This window comes from Diachasma alloeum, unplaced genomic scaffold (assembly GCF_001412515.2).
Source record: "Diachasma alloeum isolate Michigan unplaced genomic scaffold, Dall2.0 Dall_scaffold_00183, whole genome shotgun sequence".
NCBI classification, from domain to species: domain Eukaryota; kingdom Metazoa; phylum Arthropoda; class Insecta; order Hymenoptera; family Braconidae; genus Diachasma; species Diachasma alloeum.
Window position 1 is genome coordinate 851,563 of NW_021680349.1, and position 20,276 is coordinate 871,838.

At 36.1% G+C, this 20,276-nt stretch overlaps 1 protein-coding gene across 3 annotated transcripts in view; it reads left to right on the top strand.

The window, feature by feature from the left end:
- Positions 1-20,276, top strand: part of LOC107047445 (hypoxia-inducible factor 1-alpha) — a 75,326-nt gene that overhangs the window by 28,558 nt on the left and 26,492 nt on the right. Inside the window, exon 2 of one of the 3 annotated variants that reach the window (XM_015270222.2) lies at positions 454-640. The exons of the other annotated variants lie outside the window; for them this stretch is intronic. Coding sequence (XP_015125708.1) covers positions 474-640 — 167 coding nt within the window. The 5' untranslated portion in view covers positions 454-473. The remainder of the gene's footprint in view (positions 1-453; positions 641-20,276) is intronic. 3 annotated transcript variants of the gene reach the window in all.

Consider the following 20,276-nt stretch of genomic DNA (forward strand, 5'->3'; position numbering starts at 1 on the left):
ACATTTTTATTAAATATAAAAATTATTTTCATTAAACACTTTTATTAAATTAACAAAATGAATTGCGTTGAACACTTTTAGTAAATTAATGAAATGAATAGGAATATTAATAACATCGCATTGTTCAATACACTCCAAAATTTATTCGCTTCATTCAAATAAAAAGCAGGATTATACACCACTGCAAAGACCCTCTCTTCGTGACAGTCAAGAGTGAACTGAATTTCTCTCTCGCAAATTCATTTTTCCTAAATTTTATTTCCCGAATTTCTTAGAAATGCAAAACAAAGCCCATTCCGAGAAAACACAGGGGCATTTAAATCCACACCTCGGAGGTGGTACGGATTGGGGGAAGCGCTCGAGTTCGAAAAAATCGATATGAGGGGAAATGCGACTATAACGAATGCGACTATAACGAGAGTCTACTGTACCTTGGAATTGAATTTTTTTTAGAGTGCATTAAAATTGGCAAAATGTGGCCACATCAGCAGCACCAGTATCACCCTGGTATACCATCGTTAACAGAACAAATCGACACGAAGCAGTATCAAGCCATAATGCCACCTGATACTGCTGGCCAAACCATGACGATGCATCAGCATCAAAGAGAACCCGCACGGGAAGCCACTGCTTGTTCAAGGTCAGTCAGATGATTCCGGGGGAACATAAGCTTCAACGCGTCATTCACATTATTATTCCTTGTTTGAGAGAGAAAAAAATACTAATGCCCTCAGCCCCCCCTGCCCTCTTTTCCGGCCTCTTTCTTGTGAATTTTTTGACTCGGATGATCATGAAGATCTTGTCCAGACGATTCACTGGACCCGTTCTGGTCTCGTCAACTCCCATCGCTTGCCCTTGGGGCATCTTCGTCCGTATGTGTGTGTAATCGTCAAATTTTCAGTGAACGAAATTGCGTAACCGACCGATTAGAGCGATGAACCGGGACGACACAAGTTTGTTTGACCAGTCAAATCAATTTCTAGTTAATCTTTCTCAGATCAATTTTCTGTGTTTCGCATTCTCTCTTTTGCATGAAAAATTGAATTCGCTGACAGGCGCAATTTTTACACGCCAGATTAACTGCGCAGTGGAGGATTCAAGGGACTAGTACCCAGCTGTGAAGAGTTGTTGTAGAAAAGAAATAGTTGTTGGTCAACTGAACTTTAAAAAGGTGGATAATGAAAGAAATGATATTCACAAAGCTGGTTCTTCGGCTTCGGCTGAACCAGGAAAGTCAGGTGGTTTCATTGTCTCTGAATGATTATTTAATTTGATGAATATTTCATTCATCGATAAACTGCACGAGACGGACACATGTGCCATCAGTGGAACTAATAGAAAACATTTTCTGATGGGTCATCAGTGAAGGCTGAACCGGGTATTTAGGCATTTTAATGAGATTACAAGGTTGCATTCCGGGGGAATTGCTTGTTGCTCTCATTGAAGAGCTCGTGAAGAGTGTTTGTTTATTGATTATTAAGGTTTTATTCTCACAGTGAGGGTTTCCCCGGCGGTCGAAGAAAGTCTAAGGACTATTTTGTAGTGTTAGTCGGTAAATCTCATGCTTTACGCTCATAAATTTTTGTTACCCGTCACTGTAATAACTCTTGGCAGTACTTGCACACATGAATGATTATAGAACCGAGGTAATCTTTTTACGATGTGCAGAATATTGAACAAAGTGGACGCATCAGAATAAAAGTCAGGCATGAATATAAACGTTTAGAACCATAGATATCAGCAATTTAAGGTGTTTCATCTGAAATGTTGAAATAATTTTAAAAAATGGAAAAATTTAGGGAATAAGTGTCTGAGTACACTACATCACTGGGAATTTTTCCAAAATTTTTGCACAATATTGCGTTTGAGAAAAAAAATGTTGAATTTTCAATGTTTTTGTGTCATCTCCACCCGTAAGACCGAGATTATGGCGTTCTAAATTCGAAGATTTTTTCTGACACCTCTTAAATCAATGAAGAATGCGCCAAAAACTAGTATGCGAGAAAGTAAATCTTGATTTCACTTTCATGGGACTTAGCCCTGTTCTAGATCTTTTGACCAAGATATACTGAAAAATAAAGCCCCAAATCGTCGATTTCTGCGGTTTTTTGGTCACTTCACCATGAGATGTGACAATGCCACTGTCGACCTCATTGGCGCGAAATTTAAATACCGGTACGAATATTGTAGTCATTCGGTATAAATTTTACGGAGAATATTGATTGCATCAAAAAATAACAAAATGTAGTATACTATTTTTAAATACTTTTATTATTCTCAACTTTGTTCGCAAAACCATCTGTTTTCTCATTGTTTCTAAGTCTACAACTCGTCGCCCTCCAATTCAAGCGATTTTTACTCGTGTACCCATCGTCCTCATTGTTGTCATCGGTCTTTGTCCTACGCTTTCTCGTCTCCGTTTGTTACGTATGTAAATTATACACTGCGTCCGTTACTAATTTACTGTTTCAATGTTTAGTATTTTTAATTGGAGGTAAACGATCCGTTTTTTATTTGTTTTTATCACTCTCAATGGATTTAACGTGGGGCCACTTTTTCTGTGCATTTTTATGCACTTCCGATAATTATCAAGAAAATTTTGAAAAATAATGCAATACGCGTAACTGATTGCAAAAAAAAAATTAATTAATTCACGAAAAACATTGACACTTAAAACGTCAATACTATAATGGAAAACTTTATTGGAAAATTTGGATTTTTTGTGTTCAGCAATTGAATCAGGGCTCGACAACAATAAGACTCCGTTTCTATTCCACCTCCCGGAGATCTACACTTGAAAGACTTTAATCCACTTTCGCACTGTTTCAAACTATGATTTCACTTGACACTCGATGCAGATTTGGGTTCACCTACGTATTATCCAGCCATTGACTTGCGAGAATCTTCCCACAGTGGTTCAACAGGTAAAAGGTCATTTACCTGATTGTACGGATATGGACACACTATCAATTCTCACTAATCCCCAACATCTTCATATTTTGCTTTCCGATTACGTCAGCAGTCGTATGCTAATGATGATAATAATGTGTTCCGCAAAGGGTTCTCTACCAAAGCCCCAAGTTTATGACTCGAGTTAACTCATATTTTTGGGTTTTCGATCGCCATTTCTATTCATAATGCGTCATATCGTTACTTCTGATATTGCAAGTCAATCATAAAGGGCAGCTTAACGAAATTTAGATAATTCCAAGGGGAACAAGATTTATTTCGTGTGGGTGGATAACTGTCGAACACTCGTATTTCGTTATTATGTCAAGAAATTACGTCTGCATTTTGACCTCCCACGTAACCCTCGAATTATCTCGATTGTTGCTAACGAGGTATACTGTAATTTAATGCGATTCAGAGAAAAAGGCGACTGATAACTGAGAATGCTCAGTGAAATTAATGGCTTGATTTTTTTGTTTCTCAAATTGAGGAGAAAATTCTGGTTATTCAAGTTAATTGGACTGAAAGATCCGCAACTATATTCATCTCTCAGTAGTAGTGGTGTATTTATTGTTTCTACAATGGCAGAAATTCTTTCACAAAGGGTCTCGAAGAGAAGAGAAATTCAGTGGCATGCGGTACTGCACTGATAGAAAATCATTATTACATTTCAATTAAATTTTAATAATAGTTAAAAATAGTGTTATTGATTTTTTTAAATTTTTTTATTCACACATGTATGACCCCAGTGTAAACATTAGTACAAAGATGTTATTCGTAAATTAGTCAATTTGTAGAATATTTATATCAGATGTGAATGCTCAATGACGCAAGGCTGAAACGCGGCGCTCATCCAGCAGCCAATGATATTCCAATGAACGTTCATTTCTGTTTTAGCAATGTCTCAAGAACTGTTTAAGGATATTCCCAGTATCTGTTACAGTTTGGTACAGACGACACTATAGATTCAACCATTTTCAATCATCAAATTTGTCAATTAAATTGCTTGAGAAAAATTAGACAAATATCATGAATATTCAATGTCAAAATCAAATTACATTTCGCACAAAATTATTATTTTTAAACATTCGTTGTTTATAAATAAATAATTGAAATTGTGCAAACTTTTGAAAACCTCACTTTTTTAGGCATAAATTTGCTACGATTCCAAACATATGATTTTTATGGTGGAAAATTGATTGTTTATAAATCTTTATAGAAAATGCTCGTAATTGTCAAACATCGCGATTTTTTAATTATTTTATCAGTTTTCTTCAATAACGAAATTCAAATTCAAATCTGCAAAGTTTAAATGATAAAATCATTGTAGAATGTCCGTAAACTTAGGGTCAAATGGGACTCAAAAGAAAGCTCTGATGTTCGACTACAAAGCGAAGCAGAAAAACATTTCACTGAAAAAAAGTAGCCCAAGTACTTGGATATCCTTAATAATATCTGAATAGCATCAATCCCCCACATGACAAAAATATACCTTCAATTTACCGAGAATTCATAACCCCATAAATCGAAATTTCCACTCCCAATTTCCATTTAATGTTTCTATTTTCACCGCAGTAAATCCCATACGCAATTTATGAACCACAATTTGTCTTGATGATTCTTGAATATGGGTATCATTAAAATGCAGGTAGTGTCATTGCAATTTCCATAATAATCCCACCGGATGCTGAAAATCGTATTAGCCACGTGTCACTTTCAAAAGTTAGTACAGTATGCGCTTGCAGTTTCATGATGGCTAGAAACTCCTCATTGTAGAATGCATAGAGTTGACGCAGTTCTCTGGATACTCAATAATAGTGCTGCTTGACAGCTATGATCGATCTACCGCGGTTGATGTATGTTTTTTCATTGTAAAATGTTCAATTTTTCTCATAAAATGGATCAACCACGGTGAAAGAAAATGACAACCATTGAAGCAGGTTTCCGACCGTTCAGGTGAATCGAAGGCTATAACTTGATCCAACTTCTCACGGTCCTCGCTGCGATCCAGAAACTGAAAAATGGATAAATTGCCCTCAGGATCGCTGAGAGCTATTCTCAATCTCAACTTCAAAGATGCAAATTGCCCATCGATGTGTAATGGCGTCTTCATAACTCCGGGAAACTTCATTAAATCCTCACACCATAAAAATGTAGAATTATTCAAAGATTTACATCAATGCGCAACGTGGCAAAATCCTAGAGGTGCCCGATCTCAGTACATTTCTCGGTAATAACTCGAAGAAATTCCATGTTATAATTCTCCCGTTACCGTCCAAGACTCATGACACTTTAATTAACTTCAAGCCCTCAATTTCCGCTCGCCGAAAGCTAGCACCGGGAAAAGATCAATACACGAGGGATTATTCCTTACGTATTAATTGAACTGATTCGATTTCCCAGTATTCATGGATTGGGTTAAATCGACCTGAAAGGAAATCAGTAACAATCTACTCTTCCTATCCGTGCCTCCATGAAATTTCCCTCTTTTAACGATAATTTACATATTGATCCCAGCGATGATATTCACCGTGAGTTCTAATACAGTCGTAAATTCTACCACATCGAATCATAAATATTTACCGAGCATCGTCATTCTCTATTTCCGTATGCAGCACTCGGACAAAGTTGCCAATGTTTACGATGGTAATGTAATCCAAACATATTCATCTTTCAGATACTAGTTCAACAAACTACGCAACATTGTAATTACTGTTGATTGTGACATAAAGCTGCGCTCAAGTCTCCCATTTTGACGTATGATCTATCACGCATGCGCATTCTCTTGCTTCTGATGGAGCACTTGATTTCCTCGTGTTACCGCGAAGGGGCGCAAATGATCGGAACCAAATGCCGCGGTATTTCATAACAAATCTTTCGACCTTGTTGTCCTCCGCCTAGGATATCAGAGTTTCCATCAATCTCACTGGCTATCTCACTTGTTGCATCACAACTTGAATTGATCACGAAGTCTTTAACCAAACGTTACATAGAAGAATTAGACAATAATTGTAATACACCGTTATTATCCTGTTGCATATGCTCAATCACGGACGTCGGATTGCTGCGAAACATCTATTATTCAAGATGAAATTAGCAGATGCATGATGATGGATAAAACATTCGTGTTTAGTCTGCGGTGACTAAGGGAATCTCATAACGTGGGTGTCCACCGAAGGTTACACCAAACCTTGAATTTCCTCTATTCATAAATTGTTGACATGATGCAACGGTCTAACTGCGCTGACTAATCAAAACATCCTTTGTTCTTCAAAAGGATTTCTTGTTTACCCTCGATGTACTTCGAAGAAACGGCATCAACAGAGAGAGATGTCGTTTGCATCTCATTGGAGATAGGATTGAACGAGAGATTGTTCGTCGTAATACGAACGTTGTCAGGAGTCTCGCCTGGAGCTCTATTCTCGACGTTGGTGAATTCTCCTTCGTGCACAAATCGGCAATCGTCAACGAATCTGCTATACAACTACTATACGCAGTTCGTCAACGAACGTCGATTCGTGGACGAAGGACTATTCACTAACGTCGAGAATATGGCCCCTGATTTGTAGCACTTGGCAGTCAATACTTTGTAAATCATTCGGGACATGTCGAATGACTCCAGTGAAACGGTTGACAGATAACCTTAATATTAGTGTTCAGCTGATTTCTGTAAATATACCTATATTGACTGGGTTGAGTGTGATATATGCGCCAGGGGAAGGTTCACATACGCTTGCGCAACAGGTTTGCAGTGAGACCTACCTCAACGAAAGAGAGACCGAGACTGGTAAAGTCCTACCACAACAGCCATTGGATTTTTCCTCAGGGCCTTGACAATATCTTTGGGTAAAGTTTCTTCCTAACAGTTCTATATTAAGACAGTCGTTACCTAATCGAGGAACAAAAGCATTTCAATGTGAAGAATACCACAAGTTGAACAACTCTTTGGCATTCTGCATTTATGAAAGTGCATGAATAATACATATACCGGTCTGTTTCATTAATACATATGTTTCTTAATGTGTAATACAAAATATGATATCAATTCATGTACTTCGTACTACGTATTGAGACGAATTTGAGACGTGAAGGAGCATTATCACCAGCGTCATTATAGTTGGCTTGGTACCAGCATCCCTCACCTATGTAACGTAATTGCACGTTGATGCAATAATGTTTCCGTAGTGTATCGCAGCAACAAGTTAACACTTCAATGTCTGATGGATATTTGATGGTTAAATTGAATCACCTAGCGGCCATCGTCAGTCATTATCATTATTGATTCACTTCAGTGTCATTAAAGCTTAATGCACGTTTGGCGGGCTCCTTCGTTTGTGATGGAATTCATGCGTCATACGGTTTTCGTAGACCATCGTTGTAGATTTCATACGAAGGTACAACATCGTGTGCCAAAATTCATGAGCATTCTACGTCTGGTTTCACCGCAAATAGGTGTGTTTGTCAACTGGGTTCATGTTGGTGAGCATCACCTTTATACCTGTTATGCACGCAAGTATTTGAGGAAAAAAGGGATGTGGTATTGTGCTTTTAACTTGATGAAAATGTAGGTCGGTTTATAAAGGAAAAAACAGTTCTCTGTTGCTTTTGCTGTACGGCAATTATATGAAATGACTTGTCTTTCGAAGGAAAAAAGAGACATTGCCGTGCTATACAGCCTTGACCTAACCTTCATGCCATGCAATATCAAGATAATGAGAATATGTTGTTTTTATTATTAAATTTTTTTTCGTTTTCTCGATGTTGGTAAACGCGATGATTAGAGAAAATACTTTCAGTGCTCACTGGTATTGCATAAGCCAATAGCAGACTTATTGCGAGATTATAATTCAGGCGTATAAAACATCCAGAGGTTCTTCAAGTTTTGCGAGGAATCAATGCTGCATTGAGACGTTATTTCTCCGGTACTTCAGGATTGAATTGTCGATCGAGGTATTTTTTTTTTTTAGCTGTGATATTCAAATTGCGGAAGTATCAATGATTCTCTTGTTTGAAAATTGCGCTCACTGGCACGTAGACCAGAACAAGCGTCACAATTGATGAGTTATATGTCTACAAAGTAGTATAAACTTTAAGTATAAATTTTTACATTGGTCAAGAGTGTTCTAGAAGATAATTCTGCTACAATATAATCGCGCCGAGAGTCATTAGAGATTGATTGCGTATCTGAGTGCATTTTTGTTGGAATCTGAAAGGAATGTTGGTAATCGCTGCATGTCTCCGTATTATCCACGACGATGGCGTGATGTGTTTTCGTTTTTTCTATGCAATTACATTCTGCTACTTTGTCACACAGCTACTGAAGTTGTTGAGTTTTAGTGTTTATGGAGCTGATAAGTACTGTAGGTTAACAATGTTGCTGGATATGTAGTGCAATGTCTCAACTAGATTCGATTACTGTTGGGGATTTCCAACGATTCTACGGATTTTTCGGGGGGAAATTGTTAACATTAGAAATTCTGAAGTTTCATAAGAAAAAACTAAATGTCCAGAATTAAATCCATCCTTGTAACAATCTTTTCCTCGATTGGATGCCGAAAAGGCTTAGAAGATTGGGCCAAGTTGGACTATTTTTGTGACAAGAATGGATTGTTTTCCGTATAACTCATTCGAGTTTTGGAAGGTGAACAGGTTGATGAGTTGATGCAGTGATTTCGGGAATTTGCGATAATTCAACAATTTCAATTTTGCCGCTTTGAAAATTCTCCAGTTGTGTAAAAAAAATAGAGAAAATTCTCCGGTTTCCTAGAAATTTTGAAAGAATCCATCGAATTTTAAGGAAATTGTCAGGTCTCTTCTTCAATAATCTTCAATTCTCCTGAAAAGTCGAATAGTTTCTTTCGAGAAAGATACATATTTCCATATTAGGAAAGATACACTATTCCATATTTCTGTATTAAGGAAAAAACGAAGTTTTCCCAAAAATTTTGAGGAAATGTGGTGGTTTTCTATAATATAAATTACGCTGGCATCAAAGGTACGGCCACCTACAGATTTTATTTGTAAGTGTGAATATTTCAGAGGCATAATGGAGACACAGTTACCACAAGTTAGTTACAATCAATGATCAAGATTGTAAAAATCTTGTTAACTAAATAAATTTTCACAATCTGGATCGCAGATTGTGATAAACTTGAATGAGCTATTCACAAAGCTATCCACTTATGTCACCAGAATGTTCCAATTTGCCCCAATTTGTAGAAGGAGGTTTGCTTGCCGCAAATTTCTCTCTTGGAAAATTTTTCTTCCTCTCATTCTTTATGACATACTTTTCGTCTCAATTCTCGTGCCAAGCCCTCATCTTTTTCACTTCCCTCTCTTTATCCTGCATCTCTACGAATCCCTCAACGAGCTTTAATTGACTCAAGTGATAATCGATCCCGCAACAGCTCAGCTGTAACGCGACAGCGTTAAGTTAGAAGGAGGTATGATTGTGATCTATTTAAGACTGATCCCCTACAACTGGATAAAAGAGGTACATCTGCAAAGTCGAGTAAGTTGAGTAGGCAGGTATCATCTTAACGTCCGATGGCCCTGGAAGTCTGGGATGGAAACACGTTTCTTTATTGCCCCCTCCCCCCCCTTGCATTCCTAGACAGTATCAAAAATCCTGCCGACAACCGGAGGAAGATGAATATAAATAAGTTCCGTGTTGTGTCGTCTCGGAGAAATTAGTTGAATCAGTTGGAATACAATTTGCGCCGTCTCGTCTCGTTCTGACACGATTTTTTGTACTCTTCTCTCATTCATTTTCTTTCTCAACATTTCTGACGCGATGGATGACGTCAATTGGATTTTTGTGATGCCTGGAAATTTGCGTCTCAGTCGTCATTTCATATCGAAAAAATGCATTAGTGGGCAATAAATATGAGCACCAGTTGTATAAAGTTTTTTTGTCACGTCAATTATCCTTGTTGATCTGCACTTATTTCAGTTTATTTTACAAGCAATTTATTTGTACAACACTCGTGTATTTTGTTGTAACAATATATTCTTGAAAATAATGAATGGTATCGAGGCAGATATTTACGGTGAATGGGGTAAACATTTTCTAAAAATACTTTCTTCACCTTGAAAATCTCACATCCCTGCATAATTCAACTGCAGATTTCTCCCCCATTGATTAATTCACTGTGAATTACACTGATTGGAAGAGTTTTATCTTCTCAATGGTTGCGAATAATAATCTCTGAAAAATAATCCAGCTCTTCGTCATTGAACCCCAATTCATCATAATCGTTTTATTTTCTCTTTTTGTATGAAGATAAATTGAAGATATTGATAAGACAGTAATCGTTGCGGCGGGTCTGCCGATATGTCTCAAAAATAAACCATCCGAATCAATATTTTTGGGGTACTTGTGGCAAAGTATAATGACACCGGAGACACTTGAGTGCACGGGTAATCAATTGCTCTCATTCAGTCGACGCATTCATTAATTCGTGGAAAATTTTTCTCTCTATTTCATTGCCAACGGAATTCTTTTCTATCAGCAATTGTATGATAGTTGAGCAGCTTTCCTTTATGGGTAAATTCCTTTCACTCTTTGTCTTTAAACATTACATTATTGTTTAACTTTATTTGTTGAAAACTCGGTGCTTTCATTGTTGGAAAAAAAATAAAAAAAGAAGTTTTATGATCAGTTTAGTAGCAACTTTCAGGAGAGCGACATTGAATTCCATTTAGGAGAGATAAAATCATGGAATTTCACAATTTTTGAGTAGCAGACAGCGCGAATTTCCCTATCTTATTTGAATTTTTAATCAGAAAATGAAATTTTCTTGATTTCCATTAATTTTTATGGAAGAGCTGAGCTGAAATGAAATGAAAAATTGTGAATTTGCAATGAGGAAATTCCTTGAAATTTGAGTAAAATTGTAATAAATGGATAAAAATTTCCAAGAATTGTACGGGAGATTTAATTTTTCTTTATTTTATTACGAATTAAATTTTTCTCTATCGAAAATTGTATGACAGTCGGGCGTCAATTCCTCCCACTTTTTTCCTCCAAATTACTTCATCATTTTAGCTTATTTATGAAAATCCGTTGTCTTCGTAGAAGAAGAAAATAGAAAAATACAATCTCTTGAACAGAAAAAATAATGGAATTTCAAATTTTTGAGTAGCAGTAAGAATTTTCAATCGCAATATTGATATTCAATACAAAATTACAGTTGAATTTTCAATTAATTGGATCTTCACAAGTTCAATTAATTGGATTTTCAGAAGAACTGTAAATTTCTTTCATTTTCTCTATTTCATTGCCAACGAAATTCTTTCCTATCGGAAATTGTATAATAGATCGTATCTAACGCGCTGTTAAGTCCAATTGCCCGAACAATCTGAACAGAATCATCGCAGAGTGTCAATGTCTAACGACACGAGAAGACAGTATTTTCTCACAGACTCGAAAAGCTGATAACAACTGATTAAACATTATTCCCTCTCAGTATCACTTCGTTAATAGTTTTCTTGTTGGAGCTCATCACAGCTGTCTATATAATTCGCGCATCTGTGGCCTTGCCACATCCTGTCTCTCGTCTATCTGACAATACCCCATTAGCCGGTGTGATTAAGGAATAACCCCGTGACACCAATGATCTGAGGATAGTCGTTTAGAATGTATTTGTTGATTTTTTTATTCCATTGTGTGATGAGAAATAATCCCATAATCGCAGATTGAAAAATCCAAGATTGGATTCGATGTGTCGGCATGATGCAGTTGTTTATCTCGATGTATTTCAGAGGTGACCTGTTCTTTTTCCCTTATGAATTCCTACACTGTTGGAAATTTTTCGCAATTTCATGGAAAATATTGTAGTAATTCTCATGAGAGTGACATTGAATTCGATTTAGGTGAAAAATGGTTGTGAAATCTCGAGTTTTAGGTAGAATTCGAGTAAATTCATGAGTTTTCAGTGAGAGTGAAACGAACATGAATATTCGGAAACAAAATGACTTGAATTTTCAATTTTTCCCTGAATTTTCCTGATTTTTCCGAATTTTCAGGGAATAATTAAACTGAAAAATCAAGTATTTTATTGATTTTCAGATCATTCGAACAGACAATCAATGAAATATTTGATTTTTCAATGACAAGATGTCCTGAAATTACAGTGGAAAGTAAACATGATAAAAATTTCCGGGGAAAATTCAAAGGAAAATTTTTAACAGTGTATGGTGAATTCCATATGATTAACTTTTGCGAAATATGTGTTTTGAGAGTGTGCATAACTGAACCACTCGGCATTCTGCAACGGTATTTTTTGGGACATCAAGGGGAATGAGTCAATCCTTCGGAGGAAGAATGTCAGATAGCCACATCTTGATTGAATCAATTGAGTTGTAGACAATGAAGGCAAGTGAATGTAAATGTCAAATAATGTTATTCAGTAAACTACACTGTTAGAAAAACATAGAAATGTCATGGACAAGGAAAACATGAATATTGAGTACCTAATTAATATGAGTATTTGAATGAAAGCCAAATATTCACCTCAATTCTCCCGATTTTCATCAACTTTCGTGGAATAATTGAATTGAAATTTTCAATTTCCGCTGATTGTTCCATCAGGTCGTGAATTTTTACTGCCGAAATTTTTTGAAGTTCCCGTGAATTGCTACTTAATAGAAATTGAATAGAACATATGTGGAATGTATGCCATGTATACAAACATAAAAAACTATTATTATCTATTTGAAAACAATCCTTCTTATTTGAAGGCTTGACACGAATAATATTCCCAGTTTTGAAAATTATGTACTCAATTTTCCTGCCATCGAACGGAGTCTAAGAAAATAGAATTTCTTCAGAATTCTAGGAGTAATTTGTGGAAAGATAATACTAAATCCGTTTTAAAGAGAAAAATCACAAAATTGCAGGTTTTATTACCTGAAAATTAAAGTGAATTCATAAATTTCAAGGAGAAATAATATGAAAATATCGCTTGAAATTCCAAAAGAATTACATCAATTTGGAATTCAAGAACACATTACTCTAATTTTTACTCTGTTTCACTGAACAATTCAACCGAAACTAAGTATTCGTAGATTTACTCATAAAATAGTGGAATAACGTCACTTATTGAAAATTACTGAGCTGCGTAAATTTCAGCAGAGAATTTTCAAAAGTGAAGTATAATAGGTATAATCACTCATTAGCCATTGCAATCGCAGAGAATTATTTTCTCTCCGTGCAGTTCCATGGAGCAGATTCATTCAACATTTCGATATACTTGACCTCCTCATTTGAATTCGAGGTTAGGCTCTTGAACCATGCATCATCAGTCTACCTTTTCATTCTCAAGAGGTCAGTCCAGGTTTATAATCAATACACCTCGCAAAACACCGTCCATTCACGAAACACTCGAGATAACTTTTTCATTGGAATGGAGGTCGCTTTCTCGCCTTCGGAAATATTCCATGTATCCGTCTTCATTCTGATTTTCTCAAGCCCGAAAAAATCGAGATATCACCTTCGAATTTACGAGTGACAAATCGCAGATACGCCGATAGCATGATTAATTTATTATTATTATTTTCAACCAGGTTTGTTAGCTATTAACAAATGATCGAGTTGAATATCACCAAATGAATATTTCTGACTGGTCAACTAATGGTTCAGTTGACCGAAAGACGTGCAGACAGTACACCATTCAACTAATAGTTATAAAATTAATGAAACATTCAGTTAAGGATATCTAAGTACTTTGGCTATTTTCTCCCCTGTGGAATGTTTTTCTACTTTTGTAGTCGATGATAAGAGCTTTCATTTGAACTCCATTTGACTCCAAATTTCCGGACATTTTGCAGTGATTTTATTATTTAAACTTTGCAGGTCTGAATTTGAATCTCGATATTGAGCCGTTAGAAAACGTTTTAAAAATTTGAAAGTTTACGTTAGAAAGAAGATTTATAAAATCATTTAAAAATTGTAATGTTTGACAATTACGAGCATTTGCTATAAATAATTTATAAACAATCAAATTTCCATAACAAATTTATTTATATTCAGAATTTTGCCAGAAACCGATGTCATGCCTAAATAAATAAGGTTTCCAAAAGTTTAATCAATTTCAAGTTTTTATTTATAAACAACGAATGTTGAAAAAAAGAATAATTCTTTATAAAAAATCTGTAGTGTGGTCTGTACCAAACTGTAAAAGATACTTGGATATCCTTAATTGTAAAAAAATAGTGTTTCTTCGGAGTCGGTGTATTAACTATTAATAAGCGAACCTTGAAATATTCAAATGAATCGGTTTGTTAGCTATAGATGAATCCTATGTTGCAAACATTGAATTATCATTTTACTTGTTCATGAAAACTCGCTGAGTTGATAATAAAATGAGGCACAAATGGCATCCCGATACTGATAGAAAAGATAGAAGGATTGAGTTGTTGTCAACGAGGCTTCTTGTTAATAATTAACGAGCGACCTTAATAATTAAGAAGCCTCGTTAAAAACTAAATCATTCTATCCGTGACAATTCCCGTAAACATGCTCTATTCCCCGCTTCAGCACAGAAACAAAATATCATTGTTTATATTTATATTCCTGCCTCCGCTTATGTTGTTCTCTGCGCCTCCATTCAGTCCAAGAAATTGAATAAATTTCAGTGTAAAATAAGTGGGTCAAGGCAATTTCATTTTCACTGTTTCTCAGACTTGTTGTGGAGTTCAACGTACGTAAATACAATCACACGTGCAATTCCGTTGCCTCAAAAATAAAGTAGAGAAAAAAAACAACAAGAGAAATGAAATAAGAAAGAGAAAAAAAGTGCAAGGATGGATGAAGAAATTTTCGAATTGCTACCAATCATCCTCGGTTCATAGAAAATGCCCGAGGAACTCACCCCGTGTCGTTGATATGTGATATTTTTAAAAATAAGCAGCTTCCAGACGGCACGTGCACGCTCGACTTGCCACCACATATTCCCGTGCATTTTCGTCTATAAAATCTTTATTTTTCTCCTCGTGTCATTTAATTCACCACCAATTGGTGAATCATCCATATTCTTACCAGGGAGATTTACTAATTCAGTGGCTGTTATTTTCTTCCTTCATTCAACGAAAATATTAACGTGTAGATTGGGTTTTTAAGTAAAACTTCTTAAGTTGACAAAATTCAACTTGTTTTATATCTAAAAAAATACGAAGAATTATTGTAGATATTGTTGATACTTGAAAAAACAAATTTCGTGGACCATTGACTAGCAATCTTCAGAAAAGTGACATTGAATTTAATTTCGGGGGAGAAAAATCGGAAAATTTCAGGTTTCACTGAGAATTCAATGAAATTTTAATTTTTTTCAACAGCAGGAAGACGAGAATTTTCCAACTTACCTGAATTTTCAATGAAAACCTGAATATTCAGTACCAATTAGGCATAATTTTCAAATAATTGCAAATTCAACAGTATTTTACATGGATTTTCCTGATGTCTATCAATTTCCGTGAATAATTGAACTGAAATTGACAGTTTCCATTGATTCGTCAATAAAATTTTGAATTTTTAATGACGAATTTCCTCGAAATTTCAGAAGACCTAAAACGTAATGAAAATCTCTAACAAGTCTGTCGGAAATCGCAGCCAAAAAATTTCAAACCGTGCAGAATGGATCGAATTACGAACGAAGTGCACTAAAATCACAGAAAACCCTCGTCGGTAGACATGTTAGCAAATCAATTTTATTCCGAGGGCTTCCTTATTTATAGATCCTAAACATATGCAGAACTAAGAAGCTTCACTTCCATCGTGCGTATAGGCCTTCCAGTAGAATCTTTCCCTTCGTTTTCAGAAGTGGGAGACACGGATACAGATGAGAATCACGTGGAGTGGGGGTACCCTGGGAAGGGAAAACTTCTGCTAGAACTATATTAGCATTTACGCACACAATTTTTTCATCTGCGCAGTAGTAGAAATAGACCAGGGGGCCTATTCTCGAAATATTTCCGTGCACGGAAGTGGCTTCGTAAACGAATTGCGTAGAGGAATCATATAGGCGTTCCGTCAACGGAGTCGATTCCGCGCACGGAAATATTTCGAGAATAGGCCCCCAGGGTAAGGGCTAGGTTCAAGTGGAAACAGATTCCCCTGCCGTCCACAGGGGATAGATCAATATTTACAGAGTGCAGCGAATGAATTATTTACCGATTTCAATTAATCAATAAAGCCTCAATTTTTATTCCGATTCGTTACAACAAATACATTAAAAATTCAACAAAGAATAAATTTATGTAAAAATATAAGACCTCTTAATTGAACCAACAACTTAAAAAAAATATATATTCAAAACTAATTGATTCCACCGACCGAAGCACGAAAGAATTCTCTCCAATATTGATACGAAATTCCAAATCCCCAGTCAACTCGATTCCCCTGAGCTTTCAACTCCACCGCCACTCAAACTTCCATGCGAAATTGAATTGCGGGTGTGCCTCGCCCTTCATTCGCTCCTAACAATCTGTCTATCTCACTCGCTCCTTCTGGTCCCGTCAGACTGGCCTCGCGCAGTCAGACTACTGGTATTAGCCATTGCCCACCGCCGGGTGATTGAGCTTTTACGAGCTTTGGCTGGATGCTATGAACGCAACTCCACGTTGTGGCGCAGCGGGTTTCCCAATGGGCGCAATATCACCCTCACACAACCCTATCCCCTCATCACTGTGTTGTAGCCGTCTGCGACGCTGTGCTGCAGCCTGCAAGGTCGAGGGCAAATATTCACGATCGACTGGAGATTTTAAATAAACGATAGACTGAGGGCATTGATCTGATTAATTGAGAATTGATTTGTTGGACAGTTGGGTGTGATTATTATTTCAGTGCTCACAACGTTTCATCATTTTTCACATTTTTATCAACTTGTATTAGATTATTGGGTGATAATCAAGAATTTAGTGGAAAATATCGACTGTTACTGATGAAATTAAGTTCTTAATTATGAGGATTAATAAATATTCCCCCGGTGTGGACTTCATTGGGGGTCAAAACGATGGAATGAAATTTAGTCCACATTTTTTAAGTTCATCATCCTACTATTGCGAATGACCACGTAGCTCGACAAATCACCATCAAGAAAAAAAACGGAAAATTACATAATTCACAGGGAAATACGCGAATTCTTGAAAAAAATTTATTCAATTATTTCATTGAACATTTTAAAAACTGACAAAATATTTCATGTTCATGAGCCCTCATCTCTACCTTTTTATTCCCCTCGAAATTTTTTTTCAAAATAATTCACAATAAAATACTAAATATTTTAAAAGCATGATACTTCATCGTACATTTTTTAAATAATAGCAATAATAATAATAACAATAATAGTAAGGACAATAATTGGAATAATTCAAGAATTCATGAAAATAAAAAATGAGCTTCTAATATTCAACACTTTTCCACATTACAAATAGAAGATTTCACGTAAAACTCCAATCACCGTAAAAATAAATCAGTATGTCGGATGCTTTTTGGTTTTTATACGCAGCCATCATATTTCCGCGTAAAAATAAAATCTTGAATAATTCAAAATATAATTCCATTGCACGAAACAATTACCCCTTCATGTTTGATTTAATAATTCATCATGTCTACATGCGCCATGTTATTATAAAAAGATGAAAAAAATTTATTCAATTATTCTATTGAACTTTTTCATAACGGACAAAGTATTTTAATATTCATGAGCCCTCATCTCTACCACTTATTGCCCTCCAAGTTTATCCTTTTTTTTTCAAGATAATTCAGAATAAGATAGTAAATTTATCCCAAAATTTCAAAATAATAATAATCAGGATAATTAGAATAATTCGAGAATTCGTGAAGATAAAAAAATTAGCTTCTAATATTCAACATTTTTACGTGCAAAAAATAGAAGATTTCGCGGGAAAGAATGGCTTTTTTATTTACAGCAACCAGATTTCTGCTTAAAAATTAAGTCTCGAATAATAAAAAAATAATTCCAGTGCCCGAAAAAATTACCCCCTCATGTCTGTTTTAACAATTCATGTCTACATACCCCATCATTACAAAAAAACGAAAAAAATGTATTCAATTATTTTACTGAACTTTTTCATAACTACCAAAATATTTTAATATTCATGAGCCCCCATCTCCACTTATTATTCCCCCCGACGTTTGTTCTCTTTTTTTTTCAAGATAATTCCGAATGAGATACTGAATGTTTTAACACCCTGACAATTCATCGCAAAATTTCTCCTGTACAGTTGATACCAGTATATCTGTATTCATGGGCTTTTGCCCGTAGCAACACAGGCCCCCCTCTGTTCCAAGGTGACCTTGCTCAACCCTTACGCCCTCCCCTCCGACATGAGGCGCGTCGAGGGGGACGAGTGGGGAAAGAGCTGAGGATTTTTGTCATTCTTTTTTTTCACATTCCCTCCTTGGCTCGGTGGAAGCAGGAACAATGCGAGCGAGAAGGAGGGAAAGGATTGGGGGATGAGACGTGACTGAGTTGGTGCACCACGGATGGAAGAGAGAAAAACCACTGTGGAAAGAGAGATAAGAAGGTTGGGGCTGTTGACCGGGGCTCGACGATAGTTTCGGTGGCTCACGCAGGCCCGCAGTGAGGCAGGCCGGGAACAACGCACAGAGGTGCCCAAATCAGACGTCTCCAATTCGCAAAATTCTCAACTTCGTTTTTATCTCTCGCAAAAAAATCACTAATTCAAAACTTCATTTCTGCAGACTTGCAATTTCACTCGTTCGATAAATGACTAACTTCCGGCGATGTTTATCGCCAGTATTTATTTTTGTACATATAAATTTGATGAAATGTAAACTCTGAGGGAGCAGTGGTTCGCAAAATACACAGGAATAGTCGAGAATATTGCCAGACTCAAACAAAAAAAATCACGATTTTATTGAAACGAAATTTAATGCCGGGATGGGATGAATTTACATTGCGAGCACTGATGAAGGCAGCTGATGTAAATGGAAAAATCCGTGACCTTTCATCGAAGTTTTTGTCAATATTCAATTCAGAATGGTGAATTTGTTCAGTCACTCTGTCCCCGCAACACTCGGATTCACGTATTGTATTTTTCGATATTTTTATTTTCCAATTTTCTCACTCAATTGAGCGAGAGAAATTTAACATCAGTAGTTAATCAGTGTCGTCCGGATGACATTCTGCAAGTTATTCGTTTTTTTAAATATTTTCTTCACTTTCATTCTATTCAATATTGGTATTCTCGTAAAACTATCGGTTAAAACATAATTTTGCAACTTTTTTTTGTTAAAAAAACAAAAACGAGTGGTGGACCTCACAATAATAGTAACAAAGTCTGATCATATTTTGAATGATTTCATACTTGATTAGTAGTTTTTAAATATTTTTCTCTCATGAATAAATATTAATTTCTGAATTATTCAGAAATGAAAATTTGTGAATTTTAGTGAAATTTGATTTTAATCTTTTCTACTGATTTTGATAAGATTTCAACCGATGATAGCAACAATCTGCTGACAGACGGATTAAATACAAAAAAAACAATTTGAACAACTTCAAAGGCTCTCTTCCAACAGATTGAATCAAACAAAGTTGGAAGAAAAGAAAATCTCAAAGAAAAATCGTCTTTTAGACTTTTCCTTTCACTCGTCAGTGCTACGGTAGACGCCCACGACCTTGAACCACGTTTACGCTTGGGTACGAAGCACACCGCTATATCCCACTCTACCTCACTCTGCCCAGACCTCCCATATATCGATCGGTGTCTCTACACCCCGAGGGAAGAGAGACTCGTACCCAATTGCACATATACAAATAAGAATGAGAGCAATTCCACCGATTCGGTATATGAAATATTTCCCCGAATATTAAAAATAAAAAAAATATATATGTATGCATATTTATCATATAAGTGAAAAAAGGCATTTTTTTGCATGCTTCGCGCACAAAAAAACCTTTTTTTCTCACCAGTATCATGAAATATCATACGATACATATGAAAAAATGTACTTTCAAACGAGTGAGATTACAGACTTCGCATTCGGCTCGGCCTCACACTCGTAAACAATCACGTTTTTTCACTTTTATCTTAATATACTACTTTATCACTGCTGCTACGTTCACCTCGTGTGGAAAAGTACCTTTTCGTTTACTCGTAAACGAAAGTCTTTTTCCGTACTGACCTTCACTTTTCCAAGTCCGGGGATTGGTACTGACCCTGTCCCGAATTGGCAAAAGTGAAATTCACTACGGAAAAATATTATTCGCGCCTAGTGCCACAGGGGTTTTCGAGTCGTGTGATTGGCACGCCTCGCCTTCGGCTTCGGCTCAGACTCG